This window comes from Ailuropoda melanoleuca, chromosome 18, assembly GCF_002007445.2.
Source record: "Ailuropoda melanoleuca isolate Jingjing chromosome 18, ASM200744v2, whole genome shotgun sequence".
Lineage (NCBI taxonomy): Eukaryota > Metazoa > Chordata > Mammalia > Carnivora > Ursidae > Ailuropoda > Ailuropoda melanoleuca.
This window is the reverse complement of record NC_048235.1, coordinates 834,099-855,286: the sequence shown is the minus strand read 5'-3', so window position 1 is coordinate 855,286 and position 21,188 is coordinate 834,099. Positions and strand designations below refer to the sequence as shown.

The following is a 21,188-nucleotide window of genomic DNA, read 5'->3' as shown; positions in this document are numbered from 1 at the left end:
CCAGTATCACAGTGTCTTTGTCACTCTTGCCCTTGACGTCTACACATCTCCCGCTGACTTGTTGGTTGTCACAACACAGGGCAGAACATTTTAAGTAAAGAAAGCATTAATTGTCATAAACCTTCCTTCTTCTTTTCCACACGTGCTAGGTTGGAATCATTTGCTGATCTTAATGGGAACATTATCCAGCATGGTTCACGTAAGGATGGAAGAGAGAATACGTAGTCAAAAGCATTATTTTATCAATAATATATTGAATCAGTGCACCCAGGCTGACTGCCTCCCCCATGACTTCCATAAGCCTTGCTCATTTAAGTTTTGTCCCTTCTTTGTTCAAGTCAAAACAAAACAAACAAACAAAATGTTTGTGTCGTTAAAAGAATGCAATGTGAAGGGCACCCGGGTGGCTCAGATGGTTAAGCTTCTGCCTTCAGCTCAGGCGTGATCTGGGCTCCCAGCTCAACAGGGAGTCTGCCTCTCCTCTCCCTCTGCCTCTCTCTCCTGCTCATGCTCTCTGTCTGTCTGTCTCTCTCTCAAATGAATAAATAAAATCTTAAAAAAAAAAAGAGAGAGAGAGAGAGAAAATGCAATGTGAGGGGTGCCTGGATGGCTCAGTAGGTTAAACATCTGCCTAAGGTCACGGTCATAATCTCAGGATCCTGGGATCTAGCCCTGAGTCCTGGTGGTGCTCCCTGCTTAGTGGGGAGTATCTTCTCCCTCTCCCTCTGCCCCTCCTCCACACTTGTGCACGCACTTTCTCTGTCCCAGATAAATAAATATAATCTTAAAAAAAAAGAATGCAATGTGAAAAGCCAATGCATGGTAAGATACAAGAATTTGTGGGTTCATACCCTGATACCATAGATGCCACATCAGCTTGAGAAGAGCAGAGAAAATGTGTAACTATAGTAGGAGAACAAGAGAAAGGCTCAAAGCACAAAAGGACTGAAGCCAATTCCCAGATGACATGGGCGGCTATCAGACCGTAGGGATTTGCAAACCAAAACAGATACCCGCAACTATTTTATAGAGGGAAAAGTGAATGCATTTGTCATGTTACTGTTCTACTCCATGTCTCCTGCAGGAACCACAGTCCCAGCCCTTCTGAACAGCACCTCCAACCAGCTCTACCTGCATTTCCAGTCTGATATTAGTGTGGCAGCTGCTGGCTTTCACCTGGAATACAAAAGTAAGGTCAACTCTTTCTGCATCCAGCTTCCATTGTTATACTGAGTACTTTTCTGAATGGAAACATAAGTTCATGCCCTTATTACTTAGGAAAACAGTATTGTTCTAAAACTAGCAGTTGCATGAAAGTGGGTCATACAAAATCTCTCTCTATGAAATAGATACTGTAAAAAGCAAATGAATGAAGACATGCAGATGTTAGGATCTGGAATCATTGGATAGATGCAGATGTTCGTATCTGGAATAATTGTTAAAAAGCACAAAGCGTAATGATGTGTACGATTCCTGTTTTTCTTGTGAGTGATAGCAAACGTTCACATTAACATCCCGAAACCTAGAAAATCATAATTTCCAAACAGATCATGGCCATGAGGCTTTTCCACTTCTAGACTCTGAGGCTGTTCGCACAGGGCTAGTACGGAGCAGCACCGCGCTTGCCACTTTGTGTATTACTCATTTTAATTGGAAGAAGGTATCGCGAAGGAGACCCTAACCTTTTAAAAATGAATGTGCAAATGAGTTCATGGTCTGATAAATGGGTTGACAAAGGTCAGATTCACAAATCTTCTTTGGCATTTGATTACGCAGGTAAACCTTGTAAAAATGAAATAAGAATTTCCAATGAGAGTCAGGTTTATTTTAGGATGTGTTTTCAAGCACTAAAAATGCTTCATGTTGATATTCATCTTCTTTAATAAGCAGTTGCAAATAAGCAAATACATGGATAAGCTTTAATAAGTGATCTTTTGAATGGAGATAAACAGTTTGCTGAGATGTAAACGCATGCCTGTTTTTGAAAGGCCAGATTTCCAGCTGATGATAAGTATTCTGAACCAGACTCAAACCACAGGCTGTTTCCCATTCCAGTTCAATTCCTGTACTTATTACGGGCATTTGTATGCAAGTTTATTTGAATAGGACTACTTTGGTGACAGTGTAAAATGATGCTGTGGATGTCATTTATGTAGGAAATGTCTGCAAAAAATCTGCTACTTTGATACATTTAGTGAACATTTGTAGATAGGAAACTATCACCCGTATTTATGATAGTGTTAATAAATTCACTAATACTTTTAGCAATGTTAGAACTGATGAATGCTCTTCTATCTTTCCCTCAAACTCATCTTGCAGATTTGGGCTTTTCACTCACTTCTTATAAAAAGAGGTGCTAGTAAAATAATTAGTCCTCGGTTACTATTATGTACAATTACAGCTGCAACAATATAATTATCTACTTTCGACTTTATTCCCAACCAATATACTTCATTAAAAAAGAAAGACTTCGACATTTCTCACCCAAATGAATCTTGTTTAAAAATTCACGCCCTTGTTTAGTTGCTTAATGTATTTATTTTTTAGTTGCCCAAACATAAGGCTGCATTTTCATTTGCTAACCTTTGTTCTGAGTGATTGTTTTCTGATGCTAATGCCATTCTGATCCCTCCCTTGTCATTCCTGTCCTCCAAACCTCCTGTGTATTTAGAGGCACTCATTTCTCTGTTCTAATTCCTTGAGCCAGAGTTTAAAATACAGGGCATAGAGAGGGTTTGTAGAATTAATCTCATTAAGGCCAATATCAAACAGTATAAGGACTCTTGCATTAAGCTGCTAAAAGATTGTCTCATATTTTTAATCTGTTGATGTATTTTTCCATCTACCTTAAAATATGTACTGTGGATCTGTCAGCTTCTAAATTCAGATTTGTCACGAAAAATGATATCCATGAAATAATAAGAAAAACGATGAAAACACACACTCTGTGCCATGTCCTGCTCTAAACACGTTACAGCTACTTACTCACTTGTCCTCAGAAAGCCCTAGAGTGGAGGTATGCCCAGTGCTTAAAGCAGGAAGAACATAGGCTGTAGTCACACTGCTACTGACCCTTATCTGGATGGGAAGTTTGACACAGTTACACAGTGGGACATAGCTGTTATCCTTGCTCTGGGCTCTTTTCTTCAGAAAAACTACCCAAACAGAACAAAACAAATAAACAAATATAATGAAACTTTAAAGATGTATGTAGACAATAATGATACTGGTTGACCCTGGAAATTACAAAATCTGCCCGAAGTGTATGTAGCATATGAACTTGCTCCTAGGAAATACGGCAGCAGCTATCCTTGAACTCAGCACGAAAAGAGCAGCGGATGTTTTATATAGAGGAATATCTATTGTTTATTGATATATATAAGCCGTACGTATCAATATATCAATAAACCAGGGCCTATTGGTAGGAGAAGAGTTAATAAGATTGAAGCCATATGCCCTATTGGAAACTTTGTCTTATTTGTATTTTATTGATTCTCCCCTCTTTTCCTGCCAGCTTTTGGTTTAACTGAATATTTTTATTGCTTCAATTTATCTCCACAATGGGCTGATTAGATAGAACTCTTTAAAAATGTAATTATCTGTCTAGAGTTTAAAAAATACATCTTCAGTATTTTAGCACAGCTTACCTTCAAATGATATTATGTCATTTTGTGTAAAAGAGACTTACGAGCCTATATTTCTAATATCTGCTTTCCATCCCTTATGTTATTCGTTGTCTTACATTTTATTTTTACATGCTATAAAGCCCACAAAACATTTGTACTATTTTTGGTTTTTATATTTCGACTACTTTACTACAACAGTGATCTTTTAGAAATAGAAAATAAGGAGAATAAATATATTTACCTTTGCTTTCGTCATCCTTGGAGCTCTTTATGTCTCAGGGTCAATCCAAGTTTCTGTCGGAGGACCTTTCTTTTGCCTTTCTTATAGTGCAGGTCTGCTGACAATGAATTCTCCCAGCTTTTGCTTTTTTTTTTTTTTTTTTTAAAAAGTTATTATTTCCCCCTTTTTTGAAAGATATTTTGCCAGGTACAGAAGTCTGGGTTAAGGGGCGCCTGGGTGGCGCAGTCGTTAAGTGTCTGCCTTCAGCTCAGGGCGTGATCCTGGAGTTCCGGGATCGAGCCCCACATCAGGCTCCTCCGCTGGGAGCCTGCTTCATCCTCTCCCACTCCCCGCTTGTGTTCCCTCTCTCGCTGGCTGTCTCTATCTCTGTCAAATAAATAAATAAAATTAAAAAAAAAAAAAGAAGTCTGGGTTAAAAGTTTCTTCCTTTTCAGTATGTTAGATATCACTCCCTTGTCTTCTCACTTCTTAGCTGATGATAAGAAGTAACCTGCTATTTCCTATATCTGTAGACGTGTGTCCCTTTTCTCCAGCTTGCTGCAACATTTTTATCTTTATGTTTTATTTTCATCAGGTTAATTATGATGTGTCTGGGGGTGCCTATATGTGCACGCTCAGTATTCCTCCTGACATACTTGATGTTCTTGGATCTATGCCCTGACATCTTCTGCTAGTTACAAACAAATCTCGGCCGCATTGCCATCCCAAATATTGACTTTGCCCCATCTCTTTTGGCTTCTTCTGGGACTCCAATTACATGTACGTTAGACTATGTGACATTATTTCACACTTCTTGGTGCTCACTTCAGTTCTATTTACTCTTTTCTCCTTGTGTTCTGGTTTGTTTGATTGCTATTAACCCTTCTTCAGATTCACTGAGTCCTTTTCCAGTGGTGTCACATCGACTACTGAGCCCATTAGAAGAGTTCTTCATCTCTGATATTGCGGGTCCCCCCCACTAGAATTTTCATTTGACTTTTTCTATAATTATCATCTCTCCACAGTCGTTACTCCATCTCTTCATGTGTGACACCTGTCTCCCCAGATTCTTTAACAGATTTTTCATAGTTAGTTTAATATCCCTGTCTAATATCTCCATCCTGGGGGTCTGTTCTGTATCTGGCTTTGTCTTTATCTCTGGACAAAGGGTTGCTTTTTCTGGCCTTTTTTTTGTGTGTCTCAAAAGGCTTCCCTAAACCTGGACACCTTGAGTAGAATGGTGGAGGCTACTTTTCATAATACGTATGCCTGGGAATGGGCACACCACTGCTGGTAGGCTACCGAGTCCCTCTGGGTGAGCTGGTGTGAGTCCTGTTGCTCTGGTTGCTTTCAGTGCTCCCCCAGTGGTGAGCCATCAACGCCATGTGCTGAGTTCCAGAGATTTTCCTCGCTGTACGTGCTCCACTTGGTTTCCAGGCATCCCTAAACACATTTTCAGAAGGCGTGATCTCCCTCCAAACTCTCTTCCTCCCCAGTAGTAGACTGTCATTACCTGTCACTCTGTTCTGGGCTCATGCCAGCCTCAGGGCTGGGCTGCCGTTCTCTTCCAGCCAACGCCAGACCCCGAGAGTCTGCACTTGGGGGTGATGCGTGCCCAGCATCCCCACCCTCCCTCTCAAGGCCTTCAAATTCTACCTGTCGTCAGTCTTCAGGGGGAACTTCCTGCCTGGCCCCAGTGCTAGGCGACCATAATCTTGGAATCTGTAGAGGACAATAAGCTTGTGCAGGTTTTCCTGCCACACCTGGATACAGATCTTCTTTTCTCATCTGCCCTTCTTCAAGCTACAGTGCCTCTTTGCCTACACCCTGGAGGTTACAGATTTTGCTGCCCCTTCCCTGGGAGTTTAACACTTTCATTGCCCACAAGTGATGGGATCAGGGAAGCATGTGATATTTCATGCCTTTCTCTCCATAGAAACACTGCCTGGGGAGGAGCTTCCTCCAGGCTCCCGCTGTGCCTCCAACATTTCTTTACATCACCCGTGGAAGGAAGGACAGACTCCGCTCTGTCTGGGTCCTTGAGCTGTTTGAGCCCTGAGCCTGATCTTTGGTACTTTGCCAAGAGGTTACCTGGTTTGTTTTGTTCTTTCCTAAGTCTGAGTGTTGGACGTCTTTGTCCTGTATTCTGTCACAGACATGGTTTCCATGTCCTGTATCTCCGGGAACGGGCTTATTCTTCTTTGAAATTGCTGTTAGCTAAGTACCTGCAACCTCATCTCTTTGATGAGTTCAAGAAAAGTTATGACTTTACAGTTTAGATTTTTCTCATTTTTTTCGATGTTTCTCAATGTTAAACAGAAAGTAATGTTGTACTTTTCAAATTTCTATATCCCGTGCAAAAGTGAAAATCGTTTTATGGGTTTCCCCTCATTCAAAGATAAATACATAAATGCCAAAATCATTTTTTTTAGGTTAACCATGGAGAAGCTTTTCTTGAATGCTCATTTTTAAAAGAAATTATCTATGTCCATCGTCCATGTAGCACACACATAATTGTAATGTAGTAATATAGGATTCAACAGAACTATGAAAAAATTCGGAGATATTTACGGATAAATTATAGAATTTAATATATATTTACATTGCAAATATATTATTACCAGAGTAAGCCCACCTAATTTAGAACTGTTCCTCATTTAGCAATTTCTTGAATAGAAACTGTTTATCCTGATTTTTACATATACCTGTGCTTACCTAATAATCCTATTTTTCATTATTAAAATCTCTATTAAGGGGCACCTGAGTGGCTCAGTCAGTTAAGATTCTAATTCTTGATTTCAGCTCAGGTCATGATCTCAGGGTCGTGAGATCAAGCCCTGCATCAGAGTCCACACTGGACATAGGTAGAGTCTGCTTAAAGATTCCCTTTCCCTCTGCCCTTCCCCCTAGTCGTGCACAAGCACATTCTCTCTCACTCTCTCTCTCTCTCTCTAATAAATAAATGAGCCTTTAAAAAAATTCTTCTGTGTAAATGAGACCATTATTGTGACTCAGCTTATATGTATTTCTATCTTGCTAAATTGGAAGATATTTAATTTCTAATTCTGTAGTGAACCATACAACACCCCAGCGAACACATCTGTCCCAGGTTGCAAGTGATAAGCCCATAAGTGAACTTGCCCTCCAGTGCAGGGCTGCTGCAATTATGCAAGCTTCTGGAGAGCTGATGCATGGCACTCAGGCAAATCAGCACCAAAATAATTGCATATGGAGAAGCTTTTTTATTTCAGTGTTTTTCTCAGGAGTTTGTGGAGTTATTTTTGGTTTGGGGTTTTTGTTTGTTTATTTGGTTTGGTTTGGTTTTGGTTTTTTCCTATCAAAACTCACTATGGGAAACCTAGTGGAGTTAACAAAATATTTCTAGAGTCTCTAAGACATGACATTTGGCCTCCAGGAGGCAAATAAGACAGGGAAGCTACTGTGCAGTATAAATTTCAGATATCTTACAATATATAAAGTAGGCTATTCTTCTTTAAATAGTAGCCCAGCTATGGACATGGTCCAATGTGGAAGCCATTGTCCCATGTCTAGGGCTCTGGCCCGCAGACAGAGAAGACTACATGGATGGATCAGAACCAGGAACATACAAGCGATGACAATGACAACCTCACATAAAAGGAAGGGGGAGAATAAGACCAAAACGTTTCAGTAACACATTCAGAATATATTTATTCTGAAAAAAGGTTGGAGTTTGAATCTGTGGTTTGTAGTCAATATGAGGAAAACAAAGAAAATTTGTAGAAAAGTAAATATAGCAACTCTTTCATTGTTTGAATTGCACGTTTCTCCTTTACAAGGCAGGATTAAATGGAGATTTATTTTTTTTCTCACAGTTTAGCATGCTTGCAAGTTCAGTGTGTTAATTGTCATTAGTTGAAATGATTATTTACCACTATAAAATACATATATAATATTTTACAATTTACTTGATTTGGTTCAGACGTCAATGGTTTTTAAACATTATTTTTTCTAGAGCACTCTGATATAGTATTATTATTTCAAATGTAACAAGTTCAAAACTTATCATAGGTGACTCCTGTATTATATAATTGGTAGTTAAGTGTAGAGTGAAAAAAAAAAGATAACAAATCATGAATGTATAAGACCTCATCAAAAGATACATAGACAAATAAAATAAGATTGTCTATTTTTTAAAAAAATGACCTATCTGCTTTCCAGATATTTGATGCAACTTAAAAATATGTATACAAGAAGGAAATTAATAAAGAAATAATATTTTAAACAGCCACCAGACTAAAGAGGAAGGTATGAATCTACTGGCCACCTAGTATTAAAGAATTGCTATTGTTCAGCATTAAATGTAGCTTTGAATTTGTGGCAATACAAGCAAAAAGGAAATAGAATTTATTGGCATGATTTTCTTTTTAAAAAGGAAAATGTAGTAATTTAAAAGAGATAAATTCCTTCCTTGTTCTGTATTCTAAAATGTACTTAAAATTTGCAAGGGAAGTTGTCTTCAAAGCGGTTTTCTAGAAAATGCAGAAGTGAACTGTACATCACAGTCATGTGACTTATAACATTACGTGAAGAACATAATATAGTTAGGTGCATTAATTTCCTTCATGCTTTTTTTCAGTGAGTAAGTACTATATTTTATTTCCTTTGTGTATCTGTTTCAAAACAGGAATTCAGAAAGAACTATCTAAATAAAGACTGAAATTCAGGCAAATGCACTGAGCTTTTTGAATCGAAAGTACTAAGCATTTTTAGTTGGATACTATCACAATTGGATATTGACAACTTCGATTAGCCCTCTGTGATTACAAGGATCCTTATGTTTTAATGGCACTTTAATATTATATTAATGGTAATAAGTATTCTCAACTTGAATGATGGGCATGAGTAAAACTGCAGGAAATGAGAGATTGAACAAGATAGAGCCTCAGTGGAACCCTGGGTGTGTTTACAGAGATTTCATTCTGTGTACCCAGAGATTAGAGCTCACTGCTTCCCACCAAGTGAACATCGTGTAAACCAGTACTTGATCAATGGCGTAATGAAGTTGTCCTCTTAATCACTTCATGTTAAGCCCCTTTTTGTGTTTATTTCTTTATTGATCACTTGTTGATCCATAATTTTTTTCTAAATGTTCTTATTTCAAAGAATCTCCTGAGACCCTCGATTAACTTTCAGTTTGGCAAGCAAAGAATGCCTCCCTGAATCCTATTAAAATTGTTTTAAGTCACATCAATTGATAATTATTCACATCTTCCTTGTTTTCTATTAAGTCCTAACTGGACCAAGGACCACAGAAGCATTTCAAGTACAGTTGACCCTTGAACAATGCAGAGGTTAGGGGTGCCAACCCCGGAATAGTTGAAAATCTACATGTCACTTTGACTCCCCCAATACTTAACAAATAGCCTAGTTGACCAGAAACCTTACCAAACACATACACGATTAATTCATGTTTTGCCTTTATATGTATCATATGCTACATTGTTACAATAAAGTAAGCTAGAGAACAGAAAATGGTATTTAAAAAACCATCAGGAAGCAAATATACATTTACAGTACTATACTGTATTTATTTTTTAAAATCTTCATGTAAGTAGACCTGCCCAGTTCAAACCTGTGTTGTTCAAGGGTCAACTGTATAATAAATCCTGGCTTTTATTTTATATCGCAGAGAATTCCAGAGACCCTCCTGAAAATGTGAAGTCTCTCTTAGATTATTTCAGGCATCCAACATTACCATAACTCGGTTTGGTGACAGAACTCGATTTATTTGGAGTTGAATGTAACACAAAACTGATAACAAGTGAACACTTTCTTCCTACCTGTGATACTTCAGCATTTTTACAAGTGTTACATTTAAGTGAAAGGTACAGCATAAATGACTTAATCTCATCGTTCTTCAGTTGACAAATACGTGATTGAAAGCAAGTTTCTCTTTAGTCTTTGGAATCTCAGGCATTACATTTGTGAAGGGCCAGGGGTGGAATGGATAGGACTGAGGACTTATCCTAAAAACTTGATGAGGCAGGAAAAAACAAATATTGGCAAGGATGTGGAGAGAGGGAAACCCTCTTACACTGTTGGTGGGAATGCAAACTGATGCAGCCACTCTGGAAAACAGTATGAATGTTCCTCAGAAAGTTAAAAATAGAGCTACCCTAAGACCGAGCAATTGCACTACTGGGTATTTACCCCAAAGATACAGGCATAGTGAAGAGAAGGGCCATATGTACCCCAATGTTCATAGCAGCATTGTCCACAATAGCCAAACTGTGGAAGGAGCCGAGATGCATTCAACAGACAAATGGATAAAGACGTTGTGGTCCATATACACGATGGAATATTACTCAGCCATCAGAAAAATTAATACCCACCATTTGAATCGACATGGATGGAACTGGAGGGGATTAAGCTAAGTGAAGTAAGTCAAGCAGAGAAAGACAATTATCATGTGGTTTCACTTATATGTGGAACATAAGGAATAGCAGGGAGGACACTAGGAGAAGGAAGGGGAAAATGAAGGGGGGAAATCAGAGGGAGAGACAATCTATGAGAGACTATGGACACTGGGGAACAAACAGGATTTCAGAGGGGAGGGGGATGGGGGGATGGGCTAGCCTGGGGATGGGTATTAAGGAGGACACGTATTGCATGGAGCACTGGGTGTTATACACAAACAATGAATCATGGAACACTACATCAAAAACTAAGGATGTACTGTATGGTGAATAAGGTAACATAAAAAAAATACATCTGTGGAGTGCCACCTGCTGTTCCCACACTTCTTTAAGAGGTGCATCTTAGCTTAACGTGTATTCGTCAGCTGGCCTCCTGGTTGCTGCCTGAGAGAGTCATCACTCATTAAATCAATTACACTGCTACTCATGCTGCTTGTGACTCAGAGAGCTGCTCACATGAAAAGGAGCCTGGTTTCAAATTAACAGCTGTCATTTGGTGCATCTGCCCTTGTGACTCATTTGAGATTACTTTCGTGTTTGATGGCTCTCCATTTGGAGTGGCTTTCACAGAACATGCAGGTTTGCCTTAATTTCATCTCTGGGGATAATTGCTCCCCCCTCCACTCATTCGTGTTCCTCCTAAAGTAAACGGTGGGCATCCCAGGATTCATCACGAATTATTCGAGCGTCTCTTATATACTCTGTTCTGTCCTCTAGGCTCCAAAGACAGAGTCGTGAGGAGACAAGCAGGTGTGGTCTCTGCTTAGGTAGAATGCATTCTAGTGGTGGGCATAACACCGGAGAAAACCTGAGTGTCCGTAGTGGTCACAGATTGTGCTAAGGACCTGGGAGAAAATAAACAGAGTTCTGGTGTGCAGTGCTCTGTTTTAGACTGAAAATGTTTCTTGAAGGAAGGAGGGAAGAATAGGCAGTAGCTGGCCACAGAAAAACACAGAAGGGAAAGCATCACAGTTAAAGGAAACTATCATGGTGACTGCTGGTGGAAGAGCACCTAGCACACTCATGAAAGTGAAGAAAACCAAAGTCTAGAATCAAGGGAGCAGTGTGAACAGTCAGGGGAGAGGCAGAAGTAAGATCCAAGAGTGAGCAAGTGGGAGACTGCCCGGCACCCTGTAGCCCAAGATTTTTTCAGAGGGTAATTGGAAGTCACTGAAAGGTTCTCATCAGGGAAGTAGCATCAGCTAATGTATCCTTCAGACAGACTAAGCTGTCGAGTAGAGACCAGGTGGTATGGGGGGGGGGTGGCCACAATAGAGGGGCATTTGCATCAGGCAAGCAGATTTGCAGCAGCCAGGAGTGGGGGCATAGCTCTTGGAGGAGGGGATACGGGGGGAGACAAAGATTTGAGATGCAGATGGTTGGTAGAACAGATGGCATCATGGATGGACATAGAGAGCAAGATAAAGGGGAAATCAGAAGGTCCTAGAGTTTGGGCTTGAAAAATGCATCTGATTTGAGTGTTGTTTGCCAAGATGGTGTGATGTGAAGTCCTGACTTCACAGAGTCAATCACACCATCCACCGTATTCAGAGTTGTGAAAATATATCTTGTTATTTTCGTGTGAATGAGCAATAGGGAGGTGGAAGGGATTTTTATTCAAATTAAATTTTTACAGATCCACACTGTTTTGTTTGATTTTTATTAATTTTATGATTAAAACACTTAAAAGGTTGCGGAGTGAATAAAGTTTGCTAATGAAAGCCATTTGGTCTTTTTAGTTCTTCTGTTGTCTTTGTTGCATCATGGGATAGTGGTTGGTGCTGTTGATTTTCTTCTCTGAATGTCTGTTGCAAAGGCTGTACCTCCTATTTCATAGCAAGAATTTTCTTCTTATCATTGACTCTTATGATGTGGGGTTGCACATAAATGGGGGAAAAACATGATTGAAGTATCTGCCATGTGAATCTACATATTTCTGAGAATGGCAAGGACCTGGATTTCCTTTTTAATGGAACCCTCATTGTGACTGTGTAGACCATTTAGTTTCGGAGTGCTCACTTTCACTGAATCTATCCTTTTTGAGTCTGTGAGTGTTATGGAAAAGCAAAATGGTTGAGCCCAGTGGGTTTCTGAGTCCAACCCTAGGAAAATTATATGGGAAATATTTATCAGCTGTTGAACTAGCATTACGTATGCACTCATAGGTCCTCTATGCCCACATAATGGGTAAATCTAGAGTTTTTGTTCTTACAGAACAGAGGTTTCAATAGAGTCCCACCTGCAAACGTATATTGCTTTATTGAAAAGTTCTGGCCACTTGAAAACTATGAGTATTCTATTTTTTAATCATTCTTTTGGTTTTAGGATCTTCTTACTTAAAGCTTCAAAGTCATGTTGTTATAATATCAAACTCATCCCTCAGATGTTAAAACTTAAAAGAATTCTCTATTTCTATTGCCGGTCTGGCAAATTTTCCACGGCTGGTAACTGAGGAATAAAGATGCTGGAATTTGAATAACTAATGACTAGTGGCTCTGTGACTTAGCCAACCACCAGCGAATCATTCATGAGAAGCCGGTCCTATCAGATTTTAGATCAAAGCTCTAGACGCAGGGGAATGGACTTCAGCCTTGTAAGTGATTGAAGTGAGAAAAGTTTTGAGTGTCAGAAAAGGAAACAGTTTTGGAAGGGGGAAATGACACAGGCTGTTTCCCACTCCCCAAACTAGGAGGTTCCCTCGGACTGTTCATCAGAATTGTCTATTCTTTATGTCCTGCTTAACAAATAAAAATGAAGCACAAACTTCCTTTCCTAGCGGGCTTTCATCACATTCCCCTGTGGAGTCACGCACGACTTCGTACCAGATATGTAATCAACAAGGAAGCCTTACAGCCCTTCCTCCATAGGTCACTGGTGTGTTTTCCATTCAAAAACATGTATTTCCCTAAATCTTGACATTCTTCTCATTCTTCACGTCGAACTATGGCCATAACTTTCCACTGGTCCTTCTGATTCTGCTCCTTTTCAGCCCAATGCCATCATACTCAGATTTCTACTCAAATGTGTGTTGGATCACAACATTCATGCCTCGCCAAAAAGCCTTCAAGGACTCAACATTTTGTAACTTCCTTATCCAGGCATCTCTGACTAATGCATCAGCTGGTTTTATCACCCACTGTTTTCCCTCCAGCGTTTTAATTTGGTCAGTTACAGTCCACCAAACACAGTGTGTAAAATATCATTTTCCTGGGAGTGTTTCCCCTCTCCTCCTCCCCTACGACCTCTCCCCTACTTCTCTCGGCCTTTCGGAGTCCCACAGGTCCTTCAGGAGCCACTCAGGCTGCTCCCTTCTGCGAAGTTTCCCACACTGTGTCAGTCCAGGTTCATTTCTCTGACCTCTATTTTTTTTTTTTAAGATTTTATTTATTTATTTGACAGAGAGAGACAGCCAGCGAGAGAAGGAACACAAGCAGGGGGAGTGGGAGAGGAAGAAGCAGGCTCCCAGTGGAGGAGCCTGATGTGGGGCTCGATCCCAGAACTCCAGGATCACGCCCTGAGCCGAAGGCAGATGCTTAACGACTGCGCTACCCAGGCGCCCCCTCTGACCTCTATTTTTATCAGCATTGATCATCCCCATGCTTCAACTACAACACATTTTTTGTATTACGGTTCTTTATGGCCTTTAAACACAATTAGACTGTTAGGTCTTTGGGATCTAGGGAGATATTACCCTTCCTCCACACCTCCTTTCTTTCATCTCTGTATAGAACTCAATAAATTGTGTTGGCTCACTTATTTGTTTTCACATGATTTAATTATTACATGATAATGTCCAATTAGGGGGGAGAAAAAACTTAAAGAGATAAGGGATAGATCTGTGATCATAGGTTTTTGACAGTCCATTTGAAATGAAAATTATATAATTCACTCCTCTGTGTGAACAATTTTTTATCTTTACATATTTATGAAGGGTTTTGTATTTTTTACAGAGGTGCATGATGCATGGGTTTGTTAAAAAATTCTATTGAGCAAGACTCTGATGGTTCTTGGAGATAAACAGTCACTCATTGCCAGGTGGTCTTCCCAAAGAAGGAGAGGGATGCAGACAAGGATACTGAAATGCTGTGTAGCCCGTTCTGTGGGAGAGTAAGCAGCAAGTTAGGGGGCCTTGTTCATACTGTATCCTGTATCTGAGTCTAGACCTGACATACTTATCCCCACTCCCGCTTGTTTTTCTACTGTGTTAAAAAACACATAACCTTAAACTGACAATCTTAACCATTTTCAAATTTGTGGTTCAATAGTGTTAAATATATTCACAGTATTGTGTACCAGATCTCTAGGACTTTGTCATCTAGCAGATCTATGAATGATTAAACACTAATTCCCCTTCTCCCCTCCCTCCAGCCCTAGGCAACCCCATTCTCCTTTTTGTTTCTGTGACTTTGACTCTTTTAGATATAGTGGAATCATACACTATTTGTCTGGCTTATTTCACTTTGCATAATGTCTTCAAGGTTCATCCATATTTTAGCCTGTGTCAGGCTTTCCCTTTTCTTTTTAAGGCTAAATGACATTCCCTCATATGTATATACCATACTTTCTTCTGTTGGTGGACATTTAGATTGCTTCCACCTTCTGAATATTGTGAATAATGCTATAAGTGAGTGTGCAAATATTTCTTTGAATTTTTGTTTTGAATTCTTTTGGATATATACCCAAAAGTGAGATCGCTCAATCATATAGCTTAGCTTGCTCTCTTTTTCTAATTCCTTGAGGTGTAAAGCTAGATTATTTATTCAAGATCTTCCTTCTTTTTTAATGTAAGCATTTACCACTATAAATTTCCCTCTTAGTCCTACTTTTACTGCATCCCAGAGGTTATTGGTATGTCACATTTTTTGTTTTCATGTATCCAGACATTTTGTAAATTCTGTTGTTATTTGGTTTTTGACCTATTGAATTTAAGATTTTGTTTAATTTCCACAAATTTGTGTTTTTGTTTTTGTTTTCTGTTTTCTCTCTGCTATTGATTTCTAGTTTCATTGCATTATGGTCAGATAAGATACTTTGTATGATTTCAGTCTTTTTAAATTGGTAAAGATTTGTTTTGCTACCAAACATTTGACTTACCTTGGAAAATGTTCCTTATACACTTGAGAAGAATGTGTATTCTGATTTTCTGGGTGGAATATTGTGTAAATATCTGTCCAGCCCACTTGGTCTTTAGTGTCGTTCAAGTCTTTTTCCTTACTGATCGCCTGCCTGGTGGTTCTATTCGTAAGTTAAAATGGGGTATCGAAGGCTCTCAATATTATTGTGCTACGTCTATTTCTCCCTTCAATTCTGTCAATGTTTGCTTCAAATATTTGGGAATCTTAATGCTACACACACACACACATAATTATGATATCTTCCTGGTGAATTGATCCTTTCTCATTATATAATGTTCATCTTTGTCTCTTGTGACAATTTTTATCTCAAAATCTCTTTTGTCTCTTTTAAGTGTGGCCACTTTCATCTCTTTAGTTTCCTGTTTTTATGGGACATCTTCTCATCCTTTCACTATGCATGTCCTGAGATCTAAAGTGAGTGTCTTGTAGACAACATGCAATTGGGTCTTATTTATTTTTTTATCCATTCTGCCAATCATGTTTTTTAATTATTATATTTAATTCATTTATATTTAAAGTAATTATTGATGAGGAAGGGCATACTATTGCCATTTTATTCATTTCTTTTCTGAATGTCTTAGAGCTTTTGTGTCCCGATTTTCCTTTCTTTCTGACTTTTGTGTTTTGTTGATATTTTTGTAATGATATGTTATTTCTTTCTCATTTCACTTTGTGTATATTATATAGATACTTTCTTTGAGGATACCATTGAAATTACACAAAACTTCTTAAAGTTATAAGAATGTATTTTAAATTGACACTAACTTCTACCACATATAAGAATTCTATTCCTTTCTATCTGTTCTCCCCTTCTTTATTGATGATCCAGATTACCCAAATTCCATATGCATTAACATAAATTTATAATTACTTTCTTTGCTTTTACTTTTAAAATTTTATAACATATTTAAAAGTGATTTATACGCCTATATTACAATACTATAGGATTCTATATCTTTACATATTTACTTTTACCAGAGAGCTTTAAAATTTTGCATGGCTTTCTGTTGCTAGCTACTATCATTTCATTCAATTTGAAAGACTCCCTTTTGTATTTCGCTTGGGAAAAGTCTAGCGGTGATGATCTCCCTCGGTTTTTGTTTATCTGGAAATGTCTTGATTTCTCCTTCATCTCTGAAGGGCAGTGTTGCTGGATATAGTATTCTTTTTTTGTCAGTCTGAAATTTTGTTTGTTCGTTTGTTTTTTGGTTGTTTGTTTTTTATCTTCCAGCATTTTAAATATACATCCGACTCCATTTAGCCTACAAAGTTTCTGATGAGAAATCCACTGGCAGTCTGAGGTTCCTTGAACATGACAGTTTTCTTTTCTCTTGCTATTTTTAATAGCAAAAAAAAAAAAAAAGAGGTTGTCTTTTTGCATTTTTGTCTGTGATATGATGTATCTCAATGTAGGTTTCTTTAGATATATCCTCGTTGGACCGCTTTGTTCTTAATTGGTACGTCCATTTCTTCCCTCAGATTTGGGCAGTTTTCAGCCATTATTTCTTCAAATAGACCCTCTGCCTTCTTTTCTCTTTTTTTCTTCCTTCTGGAATACCCATAACGCACACATTGTTCTGCTGTGTTGTCTTCTGTAATTCCCTTAAGCTTTATTCATTTCTCTGCATTTTATTCTCCTCTGACTTGATAATTTCAAATGACCGATCTTCTTCAAGGTTGCTGTTTCTTTCTTCTGCTTGATTAAGTCTAACGTTAGTCTTCTTTAATGGATTTGTCAGTTCGGTTATTGCATTCTTTATTTCAAAATTTCTGTTTGGTCCTTCTTCAGGGTTTCTTTGTTGATATTTTTATTTTGTTCATGTATCCTTATATTTATTGAGTTGAGTGGTTTATCTATATTCTCTTATAATTCATTGAGCAGTCTAACGAGGGTTATTGTGAATTCTTTGGTAATTCATTCATATTTCCATTTCTTTAGGGAAATAATTTAATTGGACCTTTCATTGGGCCATGTTTCCCTATTTCTTTGTAGGCTGTTTTACCTTCTGTTGCATTGTTGGCATTTTAAGCATCAGCCACCTGCCCCAGTATCTGCAATCTGATTTTATAGAGGGGAGGACTTTCACCAGTTGACCCAACTAGAGTTTCTGGAAAATGCTCAAGCCTTTTCTGAGGGTGTGTCCTCTCTGGATTGGCATGCATTGGGAGAGGTTTCCTGGTTGCTAACGAAGAGTTTCCCCTTAGACCGATCTGCTGTTGTGGCCTCTTGGTAGTTGAGCTCCCCCTTGCTCCTATCTGCAGTTCTGCAGATTCCAGTGCGGACCAGACCACATTTATTGCCTTTGTTCAGAGACACCAACCTTGCACCCATTCCTAACAGCCCTTAGATTCAAGCAAGAGAGAGACCAGTCCCTTGGGCAGCTCTCTTAAAAGTCAGAACATTGGATATATGTTCCACTGTTCTCTTTCCCTTCGCAGAGAGAACTCAGGAGTTGGGACTTTCTTTCCAGTAGTGCCTACCGTGTCATGGAGAGGATCTCTGGCCATTTATTTTCCAACCAACTTCAGGGCAGTTGGCTTTTGCTTCTCTGAGGTTCAGGAAACTTTTAATTGGTTTCTATATTTCTTCCAAGGGCAATTTGTCTGTATTGTTGTTAAGCTGGTATCTCCATCAAGGAAGGATGATCTAAGGCTTTCTATTTTGCCATCTTGTGACATTACTCCTGGACTTGATGTATTTTTTTTTTAATAAGAGTTAAACAGTTGAAGGATTAGTTAAATTAATTCACATCATTCAAAGAGCCGAGAATATTTTAAAAAATATATTCCTTTACTTTGTTATCGTGCTAGCAATTTCTTAGTCTGCTAACAAATAGTATGTTTGGTTGGCCTGAATGTTTGTGCTTGGTTGCAGTTTTTTCGTTTTGTTTTTAAAGGTATGGTTAGAGTTGAGATTTTGAAACCATGATAATCAAATTTTAAGTAAAATCCAACATATTAAATTATTTCACATTTGTCTTATTGTGAATATAATATGGTTTATTTGCACAGACTTCTGGCAGTACAGATATTTTATTATGTAAGAATGTTCATATTAGTCTGTAATGTTTCCTCAAGTCTCTATAATAAAAAATACCACAAATGCATGTTTAACAATGATCAAATATCTATATGAAAGTGTTTAATATTATACCTTAAAGATATGATAGAGTACTATTAAATATGGGTCAGCAATATCTTTTTGTAAAGGACCAGAGAAAATATATTCAGCTTGCAGACTAATGAAAGGAGTCAGCACAGAAAGAAACAAACATGATCAGATTTGGCTCAAGGGATGTTGTTTGCTAAATCATGTTATAAAACATCAAACCAAGAAAAACATATTAAAATTTTCAGTATATTTTACTAAAAATACATTTTTCAATAAAGTCCTTTAATACAGTCAGTTAATGTGATGATTTGGCCTATTGAATATTAAGAATTTCAATTAAATCTGAAAGTTTTATATTTGCTTATTTTAAACAAAAAGCAAAAACATATGAACATAATAGCATGTGTTAAGTATGCATATGTGTACATATGGGCACATATATTAAATGTCTATATTTTATTTGATAAATATTACCATTAGTCTATCTGATATATAAATTAAACAAGATACTTTAAGAAATTATTGTCATTGTTATCATTTTAAACACATGATTGACCTTTTATTCAGAAACCCTGGAAATGATAATAAATGCACATACCATTAGATTATTTTTGTGTAATTGAGGTTAAGTTCAAGTGTAAGATTTGACATTTAAAAATTTCAACTGGGGCGCCTGGGTGGCACAGCGGTTGAGCGTCTGCCTTCGGCTCAGGGTGTGATCCTGGCGTTATGGGATCAAGCCCCACATCAGGCTTCTCCGTTATGAGCCTGCTTCTTCCTCTCCCACTCCCCCTGCTTGTGTTCCCTCTCTCAGGGCTGTCTCTATCTCTGTCGAATAAATAAATAAAATCTTTAAAAAAATAAATAAATAAAAATAAATAAAAATTTCAACTACATTTAATGTTCTGAGTTTTCTGAGCTATATGTGTGTCTAGTACATTTTTAAGCAGAAAAAAAATTTCTCTAATTTGTAATAAATATCCCTATGGCAAAGAAGCCTGGCATAGTTATAGCTTAAGTAATCAATTTCATCATGAAGAAAAGCATAAAAATTCAGCGATACACACATTACTGAAGATCCTATTTAAGACAGGATGTTTCTCTTCTCGCTACAAGTGAGAGGATGTTTAGCAGTATGTCACTAGGCACAGTTAATCTGTTCGTTGTTATTTACTGGAGACATAGGTAAAGTACAATCTATTTCATAGCATTTGTTCTTTATTAATGGGGAATTAATTATGGCAGAGTGGGTAGCCTGGCTATGCCATTTCCTGGTCTTGTGAGCTTAGAGCAATTACTTTCCATCTGCCCATGAATGAGGACATTGGACAAGATCAGAGCTTCTCAAAGTGTTTTGCAGGACACTCCTGTCCTGTGTTGTTCATGGGTAGTATGCAGACCAAAATGGTCCTGTAATACATTTTGGAAATCCTTCAAACAAAGCTGAAGAGGATTCATCTCTGCAGGAATTCTCCATGCCTTTAATATGCTACAATACTTCTAAATCCCCCAGAGAGATACAATATTCTATTTCCTCAAAATTTATGTTATGACATCTCTTGACACAGGACACACAATCCTTTTTGTTTTGAAGATTCCTTATGATCTACTAAATGGGAAAAAGAAAGAAAGCATTTATTATGTGGACTTATCATGCCCACAGTTTATAAATAAGAGAAAATATTTTTAGCTCCACATACATGCTAAATTCTTAGACAATGATTTATATTATTTTTTAAAGATTTTATTTATTTATTATCAGAGAGAGAGCACAAGCAGGGGGAGAGTCAGGCAGAGGGAGAAGCAGGCTCCCTGCTGAGCAAGGAACTAGATGCTGGGCTCAATCCAAGGACCCTGAGATCATGACCTGAGCTGAAGGCAGACACTTAACGGACTGAGTCACCCAGGCATCCCTAGACAATGATTTAAAAAGCAGTTTCTTTTCTTTACTTCAGATATTGTCTTATTAATTATGGAGTTTTCTCTATACACATTCTGTTGTCATGGAGATGTATTGACTCATAAAACAATGTAATATAGAAGTCTGAGTGTACAGGGTGACACCTGTTATGTTTCTGCCTATGTGATCATGACATTTGATATTTATTTCATGGATGGACAACCTCCCATGGCATCTCCCTAAGTGAAACTGTGATGTCTTTATTCGCCTATTTTCCAATACAGTGTCTGACCTTTAATGCAAATTTTGATTTATGGGTTTACAGAGACTATCAGTAACACTTCTGTTTTAGGGTATACCATACCTATATGCACGTAAAGAAGGATTTTTATCTATTAGTTTTGTGTGAGGTGCTGGTTATTATTAATTTAGTTACCAGAAAAATAGGCTCAACATTTTTTTTCTTTTCAAAATTAAGGAATAGTCTATGTATCCCTATAGCGCTTATGATGACCTACCCACATTTTTAATAAAGTTCATATATCTGCAAATGTTCTTTGACCTCTTTGCCCTTGTGAGCTGATCCAGCTCTAGTGATCTCTCCATTCAGCTCTGCTTTCCTCTCTCGATGGTTTTTATCTTGATGATTGTTTTGAGCCGTGCAGCTAGAATGACATACATTTTTTTTTAAGTTGTGATCTTTGAACATCACACATTACACCAGTCAAAATGAGGAC

General features: G+C 38.0%; 1 protein-coding gene across 1 annotated transcript in view; it reads left to right on the top strand.

The window, feature by feature from the left end:
* CSMD1 (CUB and Sushi multiple domains 1) overlaps nt 1-21,188 on the top strand; it is a 1,986,149-nt gene that overhangs the window by 1,756,142 nt on the left and 208,819 nt on the right. The window contains exon 38 of the mRNA XM_034647758.1: nt 1,085-1,189. Within this exon, the coding sequence (XP_034503649.1) occupies nt 1,085-1,189 (105 nt within the window). The remainder of the gene's footprint in view (nt 1-1,084; nt 1,190-21,188) is intronic.